General features: G+C 45.6%; 2 protein-coding genes across 2 annotated transcripts; both read left to right on the top strand.

The window, feature by feature from the left end:
- The first annotated feature begins 2246 nt into the window (after positions 1-2246).
- LOC119321674 (putative invertase inhibitor) lies at positions 2247-2741 on the top strand. The gene has a single exon (XM_037595254.1). The coding sequence runs from the start codon at positions 2247-2249 to the stop codon at positions 2739-2741; it is 495 nt and encodes a 164-aa protein (XP_037451151.1).
- Positions 2742-4157: 1416 nt separating this feature from the next.
- Positions 4158-6041, top strand: LOC119321673 (putative invertase inhibitor). Its single transcript, XM_037595253.1, has 3 exons — positions 4158-4451; positions 5709-5888; positions 5985-6041. The coding sequence occupies exons 1-3, from the start codon at positions 4158-4160 to the stop codon at positions 6039-6041; spliced, it is 531 nt and encodes a 176-aa protein (XP_037451150.1).
- The last annotated feature ends 6605 nt before the right edge of the window (positions 6042-12646 follow it).

Genomic DNA, 12646 nt, shown 5'->3' with positions numbered 1-12646 from the left:
TGCACGAATTAATGATGTTCACGCGGCCTGTCCAAATGAGGATCCGGCTTGCCTGCTCCCTCCCCATGCTCCCATCCGCGCTCCCACTTTATCCTACGGCTGTCTTTTTTTCCTTTTCTTTTTCTAATCTAATCATCTCCCCCCCTGATTTTAAGGGGGTGGGGCCGGACCTTATTTTGTTCCAATCAAATCAAGCCACGTACGCGGGAGCACAGATGGGCATACACGGGGGAGCAGGCAAGTCTCGTCCCCGAATGAGGCACCTAGATTGATTAATTAAGGCAGGCAACTTGATGAGCACCCTCATTTTTTTTGCGGGAAATGAGCACCCTCATGCTCGTGTTGACCAGGATCCTCCTGCATGAAGATTGCCGAGGACATCGCCCCTGGCATAAATATTAATCAAGCATTATGGAAAATGTTAATTAAGCATTTCAAAAATGTTAAATATGTTTAGACAAATTGTTGACCATAAATGTTAATCTTGTATCTGAATTTTTTTAAATGTGTATTAAAAAATGTATTAGATATATACCAAAGATGTGTATAGAAAAACAGTGAAAACCCGAGGAGAAAAAAAAGAAAACGGAGGAAAGAAGCAAACAAAACTGAGGAAAAAAATAAAGAAAAGAAAAGGAAACCGAAGAAAGCTGTAGAACAAAGAAAGGAAATAAAAAAAGCAATGAAAACCGAGAAAGAAACAAAAAAAAAGTAAGAAAGAATCGAAGAAGAACCTATCAAAAGAAAAAAGAAAAAAGAAAAACAAAATAAAACCCGGAAGACACTGTGAAAACCCACCTTTTTTTCTACTTATGTATATGCTATAACCGTAGACGCTTCATCGAAAGATCCTACAGTCTCGCGATAAATGAGATATAGTCACGGCGGCCCAACAGCCGAGGTGCTCACGTGCTGGCCCATAAACCACGGCCCGTTGGCCAGGTCTGCCTGAACCCAAACCCGGGAGTGTAGTGCATTTGCCGGAAAATCCTATATTAAGCTCACTGCATTGTAATGTCGATGCTTCCCATTAAACCCGGGCATGGGCAGCCCGGCCCGAAAAACCCGGGCCGGGCCGGGCCGGGCTTGACATTTGGGCTGGGCTCGGGCTTTGTTTTGCAGCCCGAAAGATAGTTCAGGCCGGGCTTAGGCTTCAATTTTCCTGTATTTCGGGCCGGGCTTGCACGTGCGCGTACTAGAAAATAGCATTCGGGCCGGGCTTTCGGGCTTCGGGCTTGACTTCGGGCCGGGCTCGGGCTTGAAAATATGGAGTATTTTGGGCTTCGGGCCGGACTCGGGCTTCAGAAATGAAGGTCGGGCTTTTACAAGCCCGGCCCGAAACCCGGCCCGGCCCGACGTTTGCCCAGGTTTACTTCCCATTATCTAGCGTTTGTCTTTTACTGTACTGTTTTCTTCTACCGGTTTTGAAAACGTTCTAGAAAGTTCCCAAACTGGTTTTCTGCCCTGGTTTTATTGTTTTATCATTTCTAACTTTTATTTCTTTGTTTTTTTCAGTTTTTTCTTTTTTCTATTTATTGCTTCCTGTTACTGTTTTTCTTCCTTTTTCTGTTCTTTCTTTTTTCCCCATAATTTCATTTTTTTGCAAAATGTTCTGAATTTAAAATTTTGTACAAAAATTCAAAAAAGAGTTCACTAAGGTCACTATTCACACTATATTGACCTAAAATTTGTTTTTAATAGTAGTCAAAGGTTTTTTTGTGAGATTTTTTTCACAAGTACAATGTTGGAAGGTCAAGTTTATTTTAAAAACATTTCCTGGTTTTTTTGACTTTTAATTTAATTACTATATTTATTTTCAAATGGGGTGTATATACACCCATATACCAAAGTCAAGGACCACTGCATGTCATGTGCATTTCATCTAGGCGCTTGTCCTTTGCCAAGACGTGGACGCGCACTGAAGACACAAATCGTGCAGGCATTGACTGCCTGCCTTGGCCAATTTGGGAAGAAGATTTGGACGGTGATTCAGTCCGCGGAGAAGGAATAAAATGATTTTCTTTATTTATAAATAGCAAAACATAACATTCAGTATATATACTTGCCTTTTTCAATCGGTTTGCTACCAAAGATTGATATACTAATCAAGCATTTCTATATTTACGATCAGGTCTGTATATATATATATGCACCACCGAAGTTCATACGATTTCTTACCAAACACTATACATAAACAGCACATAGGAATACTTGATCAAGGCAATCAATCGTGGCACAAACAAACCATGAGGCGGCGTTGGCAAGCTCTCTCCTTCTGTCTTGTCATCCTCCTCTTCACCCTTGTCTCGTCCAGCGCTTCCACTCTACAAGACACTTGCAAGACCGTCGCCGTAAATAACAAGGACATCGGCTATGACTATTGCATCAAGTTTTTCCAGGCCAACAACGCCAGCGCCACCGCCGACAAGCGCGGCCTCGGCGACATCGCCACCGAGATTAGCCGCGCAGCAGCCTTGGACATCGGCAAGCGCATCGACACCCTCATGGCTTCGGAGAAGGACAAGACGGTCCATGGGCGCCTCTCCGACTGCCGCGTGCTGTACTCAGCCGCGGTCAACATGCTCAAGTCGGCGGCAAACCTCAATGCCGTGATATCGGGCACCGACACCTGTGAGCAAGGGTTCCGCGTGCTAGGCGTTACTTCACAACTAGCCGCCGATGACGCCGATTTCATTAAGGACTGCTCCATTGCTCTCATTATAACGAGCTCGTTGTTGTAGCTAGCTAGCCAAGGATGTGTGAATCTGGCAAACAGTTCTAGCTAGGAGTCCATGATCATTTGGATCGATCAATAAACTCTTTGAACCCACAATCTTAGATCAATGAACTTAGCATATACATAACTTTCACGTGATTTTGAATTTCTTTATACTGAATTTGTTTTGTGGTGAATGCAAATAGCAATCATCAAAACTATGGCATACAATTCGCGTATAATTGTGGTGATAGAATGAATGCATAATCACAAATTAACGCTCATGATTATTTACGAAATATGATGCCATGAGATGAGATACACCCACGCTAACTAATTTCAGAGAAAGAGCCGGACAGCTATGGCACCAACCGCTAACGTAGGACCGCGAACCGCTAACGCAGGACATCCACTGCAGCGGCTTGCCCTTGCTCGACGACGACGGTGACCCTGCATGCATTTTATAACCATTAATTATACGAAAATGGTCTTTGGTGGCTTGCGCTCGTTGCGATCGGTGCAAGCCATTAAGACGCGTCCGTATTTTCACCGTATTTATGCCAGAGTCGGCTGCCGATCCTCCGTATTTGCTATTTAAATAAACTCTGCGGGCACACATACACGAGCAGTACACCAGTGCAGCACAGCATATAATCATAGACGAGTGTACACGGCACCGGAGTTGACCCGTCAAGGTGTGCGACGACAGGGAGCCGTTTGAGTCGAACGTTGAGGATTCTGCCGTTGCCTTGGTCTGGCCGGCTATTTATAGGAGAGATGGCTCTCCATCGCAGCCACAGCGTGCCCAAACAAGTTCGACATGGCTTCGTCTTCATCCTCGGTTCGTTCCAGGCAAAGGCTTCAGCACTTGCCGCTCATCATGTGCCCGGAGTTTGTCTGATTTGCTTCCTGTGACTGGATCCGTTGCTTTGCTCCCAAATTTGGATGCTGCAGTAGCAACAATTACATGCTTGCAGATTAAGAAGAAGGAGCACTGCATGTCACGTCCATCCCATGTAGGCGCTTGTCGTTTGCCAGGACGTGAATGTGCACCAAAGACACAAATTGTGCAGGCATTTGTCTGCCTGCCTTGGCCAATTTGGGAACAAGATATTGACGGTTATTCGGTCCATGGAAAAGGAATAAAATGATTTTGTTTTTGTTTATAAATAGCAAAACATAACATATATTCATTATACTTGCCCTTTTCAATCGGTTTGCTCCCAAAGATTAATATATACCAATCAAGTAATTAAAAGCACTCCTTCTCGGAAAAAAAATACCACTCAAGTATTTCCATATTTACGTACGAACAGGGCTATATATATTCACCATCGAAGTTCATACGATTTATTATCAAACAAACACCATATACATACATAAACAGATACTCATCAATCAAGCTAAGGCAATCCGTAACCGTGGCACAAAGTAACAAACCATGAGGAAGCATTGGCAATCTCTCTCCTGTTGTATCCTCTTGATCCTCGTCTCGAGCAGCGCTTCCACTCTAGATCACATGTGCAAGTACGTCGCCACAACCCGCAAGGACATCGGCTACAATTACTGCATCAAGTTTTTCCAAGCTGACAAAGCCAGCGCCACCGCCAATAACCGCGGCCTTGGCGTCGCCACAAAGATCAGCCGCGCAGCAGCCTCGGACACCCTCAAGCGAATCGACACCCACATGGCGTCAGATAAGGACAAGAAGATCCATGCGCGCCTTTCTGACAAAGCTCGACCCCCGCATCGCCAGCCTTGGGCGACACGGGGGAGATTGCGCCACCGCACCCTACGCCTCCTTGCCCCAATCTCTCCCTTCTGCCGGCGCCCGAGTTAATGCCGACGAAGCCCTGGCTGTGGGCTGTGACGGCGGCGGCGGGGACTTCTCCCTCGCGCACGGTGGTGTCTCCATCTGGCGTCGGCGACATGGACACTCCGGTGATTCGGCGGCGCGGTGCGGCGGGATCCCGGTGGCGGATGCGGCGACAGCGACAGCGGCAGCGCGGCCTCCCCCAGCAGAGGCGCCCCTGTGCCAGTGGCCTGAACCTCAGATCTCGCCGGGCCCAGATGGGCTTAGGCGGGCCGACAGATCTGGTGCGCGACGGCAGGCTAGCGTGGTGGGCTTGACGTAACCGGCTGCTCTGGCACCATGGTGGTGCCGTGGCCGGTCAGGCGGTGGTGGCTGGGTCCTTTTGGTATGTTCCCCGAAATAGAAGGTGGCGATCCGTGCACAAAAGGCTGGATGGAGTTCTTCGAACAAATCTCGGTCAAAACCTGCTCTCGGCTAGATGCCAAGACCTATGATGGCGACGTTCTTTGATGTCATTCCTTTCTTGGAGGCATCATCATGGAGAAGTTCTAGGCCAACATCTGCTACCTCCGGGGGAAACTCTAGATCAGTTGATCGGAAGACTGCGGTGCTCTTGTGTCGTTTTCACCTGGGGTCGTCGTTCTCCGAGGTGTGCACGAACTCGAGGAACCAGTGGACCGCAACTTTGGTGGAGCGGTGCTTCATCCAACACATTGATGGTGATGGATCTCGACGGCGTGGTGCAGTGCAGATTCGGCATCCGATGTGTGGGGATGGACTTGCGTAGGAGGAGGACGCTACCTGGCGTCCTGGTGGCGTCGATGACAGAGAGGCCTGACACGGTCGATGCATGTCGGGCCTGAAGATGGATCGATGGAAGACGATGGTGTCGGGCCTTGCAGGGTGCGCATGTGGTGCGCCCTATGAGTGCGCCGGACTGGTGTCTGACCCAGTCCCGGTATGTGGCTACTCTTGGGCATCCGGCGTTAGATGTTAGACTTTGGTGCGATGTCTGTTTGGTATTAGGCTCGGACATTCGGCACCCCTTCATCAAAGGGATAGGAGTAGCAACAACTGTTGCCTGGATGGTGGCTTCAGGCGTACAGATGTATTACTTCGTACGATCTTTGTAAATAATTAATAAAATGGCTGCATGCATCGTCCAGACGCAGAGGCTAGGGATACATCTTCCTTTTCAAGGTGGCGGTGAACCTCAACGCCGTGGCACTGGACACCTACACGTGTGAGAATGGCTTCCGCGTGCTAGGCGTGAATTCACCACTGGCCGCGGAGGACGCCAAGTTCCTTAAGGACTGCTCCATCTCTCTCATTATAACTGTGTTATGGGATTTGCACGATGTATTGCTCATATGCAAAGGCACGTATATATGATGTACAAGAGGTGGGCCACGACCTCAACTATAAAAGGAACTAAGACATGGGTCCAATACACAGATATGCACAACACATATACTCAACAGCCCCCCGCAGTCGAGGCAGCACCGCTGCTGACGCAAAGACTGGACCGGAACTCCTCAAATGGTGTCGTAGGCACGCCCTAAGTCATGATATCTGCAAATTATTGGGAAGTAGGGACGTGTAGAACTCGAATATGGCCAAGGGCCACCTATTCCCGAACAAAATGAATATCCAACTAATATGCTTGGTCCGTCGATGATGCACCGGATTTCGGAGAGGTAGACCGCCGAGACATTGTCGCAGTTTACCACCGTGGCACGATCAACAGGGCAGAAAAGCTCCTGAAGCAGCTGGAGAAGCCACGAACACTCGGCGACGATGTTGGCCACCGCACGATACTTAGCCTCAGCACTGGAACGAGAGACCGCAGGCTGCCGCTTGGATGACCACGAGATGAGTGAGGGTCCAAGATAGACACAATAGCCCGAGGTGGAGCGACGAGTTTCAGGGCAGCCCGTCCAGTCTGCATCGGAGTAGGCGGTGAGGGCGGTGTCGGCGGAGGTGTGAAGCTTGATGCCAAGATCCATAGTTCCACAGACATAGCGGAGAATCCGCTTGACAGCGGCCCAATGAATGTCCTGAGGAGCATGCATATGGAGACACACCTGATGCACGACATACTGGATCTCTGGCCGAGTCAGAGTGAGGTACTGGAGAGCACCAACGATAGACCGGTAAAAAGCAGCATCCTAAGTAGGAGAACCATTCATGGAAGAAAGCTTGGCCTTCGTATCAACAGGCATGGCGGAGGGCTTGCAGTTAAGCATGCCAGCGCACTCCAGGAGCTCATGAGCGTACTTTCGCTGATGAAGAACGAAGCCATCCGGACGGCGAACCACCTCAACACCGAGGAAGTAGTGGAAAGGACCCAAGTCCTTGATGGCGAACTCAGCGCAAAGACGAGCCGTGAGCTGACTAAGAAGACCAGCCGTACAAGCCGTCAGGATGATGTCATCGACATAGAATTGCAAGTAGGCCACGTCGGAGCCCTGGTGATAGACGAAGAGCGATGCGTCCGAGCGGGTGGAGCGGAACCCAAGCTGGTGTAGAAACGCTATGATGTGCTGGTACCAAGCGCGTGGAGCCTGCTTGAGTCCGTACAAGGACCACGAAAGCAGGCACATGTGGTCGGGAACCGCCGGATCAACAAACCCGATGGGCTGCTGGCAGAAGACCTGCTCCTCAAGGAGACCATGGAGGAAGGCGTTGGAGACGTCCATCTAGTGCACCGGCCAAGCACGGGAGACCGCAAGGTGGAGAAACGTGCATATCGTGCCGGGCTTGACGACCGAAGTGAAGGTGTCGGTGAAGTCGATGCTAGCACGCTGTCAGAAACCATGAACAACCCAGCGCGCTTTATAGCGATCAAGGGTACCATCAAGATGGAGCTTGTGTTTGAAGACCCACTTCCCGGTAATCATGTTGGTGTGCCGGGGACGAGGAACAAGCTGCCACATCCGGTTGCGCAGCAGGGCGTTAAACATCTCTTGCATCGCATCCATCCAGAGCGGGTCACGAAGAGCGGCTCGAACGGAGGTCGGCAATGGTGGCGTAGAGGTGGACACCACATGGATGTAGTCATTCGAGGTGTAGCGCGAGCTCGAGAGAAAAACATTCGTACGGGCGTGGGTGACCGGATCAGCCACAGGCGTCAGTGATGAGGGGGCCGAGGGGTGCGCGGGCGCCGAGGGGGCGGCAGAGGCCGCGGGCGACAGGGCCGTGGGAGGAGGGGGTGCCAGGGGCACCAGTGCCGCTGCCGAAGGGGGCTCCGCATGCGAGGGGCACGCCTCAAAGCGAGGGGGCGGGCCAAGAGAGGAGTCGAAGAACCCGCATCATCGGTGCCGGGAGGAACAACCGGGGGTACCTGCTGAAATGGAAACACATGCTCATCAAAGTAAACATGCCGGGAAGCGAACACACCGTGGGATACGGGATCGTAGCACCGATATCCCTTGGAGTTAGAGGGGTAGCCAATGAAGATGCAAGCAACAGAACAGGGTGCAAGTTTGTGGGGAGCGGTGTCGGCAGTGCTAGGATAGCAAAGGCACCCGAAAATACGCAAGCCATCATAGGACGGGGGCGTACCGAAGAGAAGATGGTGAGGTGCATAATTCCACCATGGGCGGCAGGGTCGAAGGTGATAATCCCCAAGTGCAGGGAATCATCGTAGCAATTCCCAAAGGTGGAACTGATAAGTATGGAGTGTCGAACCCACAAGGAGCTAAAGTTAACATCGATATTCTCTCAAGTCCTATCTGCCACTGATACGACTCTACGTACACCGAACGTTTGCTTCCAACTAGAAACGAGGAATAAAACTACATTGTGGGTATGCAGAGGATAACTTTGCATGATATCGGAGATCTAAAATATATAAGTACGTGTTGTTATCATAAAGTTAGAATATATTATGAAATATTATAAATAGCGAGTGTGGAATAACGATGGGTCGGTGTGCAGAATTGTCCTAGGCAATTGTTAACAAGACCGGTAATCACTATTGCAATGTCATATGAGGGAGATGCATAAGCTAACATACTTTCTCTTCTTCGATCATATGCACTTATGATTGGAACTCTAGCAAGCATCCGCAACTACTAAAGATAATTAAGGTAAAACCCAACCATATATAGCATTAACATATTAAGTCCCCTTTATACCATACACAACAACCCCCTTACTCGGGTTTATGCTTCTGTCACTCAAGCAACCCACTATAAGCGAATCATGAACGTATTGCAACACACTACAGCGGGAATCCCTCACGCTTGCGTGACATGGAGGGCACAATAGGACAACAACAAAATAAAACATACAACTCATACCAATCTAGACCATCAATCAACCCAAAGACAAAAGATATCTACTCAAAACATCATAGGATGGCAACACATCATTGGATCATAATATGCGGCATAAAGCACCATGTTCAAGTAGGGATTACAGCGGGGTGCGGGAGAGTGGACCGCATAAAAGAGATGAGGATGGTGATGTTGACGAAGACGATCACCGCGGCAATGATTCCCCTCCCGATGGCACTCCGGCGCCACCAAGATCCTTCCCCATGGCCTCCGGTGATGATGGCCCCCTCTGGCAGGGTGCCAGAGAGGGCCTAGATTGATTTATCGTGGCTACAGAGGCTTGCGGTGGTGGAACTTCCGATCTAGGTTATTTTCTGGAGGTTTGGGCATTTATAGGAGAGGTTGGCATCAAGGACAAGTCAGGGGTCCCCACAGGAAGTCCACGAGGCACAGGGGCGCGCCCTCCACCCTCGTGGGGCCCACGGGCCTCCCCTCCTGTAAATTGTTTTTCCAGTATTTTTTATATTTTCCAGAAAAAATCTCCGTTGATTTTCAGCGCATTCCGAGAACTTTTATTTCTGCACAGAAACAACACCACGGTAGTTCTGCTGAAAACAACGTCAGTCCCGGTTAGTTCTAATCAAATAATACCAAAATCATGTAAAACTATTGTAAACATGACATGAATACTTCATAAATTATAGATACGTTGGAGATGTATCAGCATCCCCAAGCTTAATCCCTGCTCGTCCTCGAGTAGGTAAATGATAAAAGAAATAATTTATGAAGTGTGAATGCTAGGAAGTGCATAAGTTTGATCAATGATAGTACCCATCACTTTTCTAGCATCATTATATATCATAACAGTAGCTCAACTCATAAAACTTCTCATGATCAAGTAACAAGCTATTCACATGTTAAAGTATAGATCATAAACTTTCTTGAAAACTAACAAACCGTGCTCTTAGTCATCAAATAATTGCAATTCATCTTGTTTTCGGGAAGGGTCTATGTAAGAGCTTTGATTTAGCAAACTCCACATACTCAACTATCATTTAATCTTTCACAATTGCTAACACTCATGTGATATTTATGGGTTCAAAGTTTTAATCAGACATAGAGAAAGACATGGGCTTATAGTTTTTCCTCCCAACCTTTTACCTCAAGGGTAACGTCAACAATAATACTTTATGAAAACCTACATCCAAGTGGATATATGTATATCCGGATCGCTCCAATACAAAGTGCTTGCCAAAGGAAAAAGTGTAAAAAGGAAAGGTGATAATCACCAAGACTCTCGTATAAGGGTAGAAGATAAAAGTAAAAGATAGGCTCTTCGCAGAGGGAAGCAGAGGTTGTCATGCGCTTTTATGGTTGGATGCACAAAATCTTAATGGAAAAGAACGTCACTTTATATTGCCGCTTGTGATAAAGACCTTTATTATGCAGTCCATCGCTTTTATTTCTTCCCTATCACAAGTTTGTATAAAGCTTATTTTCTTTGCACTAATAGATCATACATATTTAAGGAGCAATTTTTATTGCATGCACGATGACAACTTACTTGAAGGATCTTACTCAATCCATAGGTAGGTATGGTGGACACTCATATCAAAACTGGTTTAAGGGATGTTTGGAAGCACAAGTAGTATCTCTACTTGGTGGAAAGAATTTGGCTAGCATGAGAGGGAAAGGCAAGCTCAACATGTTGGATGATCCAAGACAATATAACGTTTTGGATATAGGAAAACATAACCCATTAAGTTGTCTTCCTTGTCAAACATCAACCTTTTAGCATGTCATATTTTAATGAGTTCTCACGATTAAAAAAGATGTCCAATATAGTATATTTATATGTGAAATCTCTCTTCCTTCAACATTCTTTCATGAATTGTTCAAGTGACCAATACTACGTTTGCTAACATTCAATAAATTTACCACCTATACTTATTATGTGTGAAGTCATTACTCCCCATGGTATAAGCATATGAAACATATATAAATTCAGATTTATGATATTCAATTCATTCAACCATTCACTCATAGGATATACACGAAGCATGTGAGTAAATGACAAACTACTCCAAAAAGATATAAGTGAAGAACACTGAGTAGTCAAATAATTAACTAGCCATGGGAAGATTCTTTTTCATTCAAGATTTCAGATCCAATGATTTTATTCAAACAACAAGTTTAATTGAAAGTACGCTCCAAGCAAAACACGTATCATGTGACGAATAAAAATATAGCTCCGAGTAAGGTGTACCAATAGTTTTGAAGACGAAAGAGGGGATGACTTCCGGGGCATCCCCAAGCTTAGGCGCTTGAGTCTTCTTTGAATATTACCTTGGGGTGCCTTGGGAATCCCCAAGCTTAGGATCTTTCCAGTCCTTATTCTCCTCATATCGATATCTCACTCAAAACTTGAAAACTTCAATCACTCAAAACTTAACGGAACTTCGTGAGATGGGTTAGTATGATAAAGAGTAAATAATTCACTTTGGTACTATCAAATACAAGATTCATAATTGTTCTCATACAATGCCTACTGTACCATATCATTTCTACAATTTATATTGAGAAATATAAGCCATAGAAACTAGAAAACAAGCAAACTATGCATTGAAAACAGAATCTGCAAGAAACAGAACAGTCTGTAATGGTATGAACAACAACCATAATTATGCTACTCCAAAAATTCTGAAATAAATTCTTGGACGTGAGGAATTTATCTATTAATCTTCTGCAAAAAGAATCAAATCAAAAGCTCTCTTCTGTAAAACATTACAGCTAATCTCGTGAGTGCAAAGTTTCTGTTTTTTACAGCAAGATCACATTAACTTTCACCCAAGTATTCCCAAAGGTCTTACTTGGCACTTTATTGAAAAAAGAACTATAAAACATGATTACTACAGTAGCTTAATCATGTGAACACACAAAAACAGTAAGGGTAAATATTGGGTTGTCTCCCAACAAATGCTTTTCTTTAATGCCTTTTGGCTAGGTTTGATGATTTCAATGATGCTCACATAATAGATAAGAATTGAAACATAAAGAGAGCATCATGAAGAATATGACTAGCACATTTAAATCCAACCCACTTCCTACGCCTAGGTATTTTGTGAGCACACAATTTATAGTAACAATAATCAACTAGCATAGGAAGGCAAAACAAGTATAACTTTAAAACTTTAAGCGCATAGAGAGGAAACTAGATATTATTGCAACTCCGACAAGCATGTATTCATCCCTCATAATAATTTTCAGTAGCATCATGAATGAGTTCAACAGTATAACCATCACATAAAGCATTCTTTTCATGATCTACAAGCATAGAAATTTTTCTACTCTCCACATAAGCAAAATTCTTCTCATTCGGAATAGTGGGAGCAAACTCAACAAAATAACTGTCATGTGAGGCATAATCCAATTGAAAATTAAAATGATGATGCCAAGTTTCATGGTTAACATTATTCCTTATAGCATACATGTCATCACAATAATCATCATAGATAGCAACTTTGTTCTCATAATCAATTGGAACCACTTTCGAAATAGTGGAATCATTACTAACTAAAGTTATCACTCTTCCAAATCCACTTTCATAAATATCACACTAAGATTCAACACCCTCCAAAATAGTGGGATCACTAATTCCTAAAGTTGACACTCTTCCCAACCCACTTTAGATGATAGTATTATTCATACTCCAAAAGATATAAGTGAAGTTCATGGAGCATTCTATAAATCAATGAAGGGCTATCCCATACTAGCATGGTTCATAAATAAAAAGAAAAACACAAAGGACACGAATCATGTGAACAAAACAAAAACCGA

Source organism: Triticum dicoccoides, chromosome 6B, assembly GCF_002162155.2.
Source record: "Triticum dicoccoides isolate Atlit2015 ecotype Zavitan chromosome 6B, WEW_v2.0, whole genome shotgun sequence".
Lineage (NCBI taxonomy): Eukaryota > Viridiplantae > Streptophyta > Magnoliopsida > Poales > Poaceae > Triticum > Triticum dicoccoides.
The sequence above is the reverse complement of the archived record's forward strand: the minus strand, read 5'-3'. Positions and strand labels throughout refer to the sequence as shown.

Coding starts and splice junctions, on each gene's coding strand:
- LOC119321674 (XM_037595254.1), top strand. CDS start 2,247: ATGAGGCGGCGTTGGCAAGCTCTCTCCTTCTGTCTTGTCATCCTCCTC.
- LOC119321673 (XM_037595253.1), top strand. CDS start 4,158: ATGAGGAAGCATTGGCAATCTCTCTCCTGTTGTATCCTCTTGATCCTC. Junction 4,452..5,708: donor ATGCGCGCCTTTCTGACAAA/GCTCGACCCCCG, acceptor CGCAGAGGCTAG/GGATACATCTTCCTTTTCAA. Junction 5,889..5,984: donor TGTTATGGGATTTGCACGAT/GTATTGCTCATA, acceptor TCCAATACACAG/ATATGCACAACACATATACT.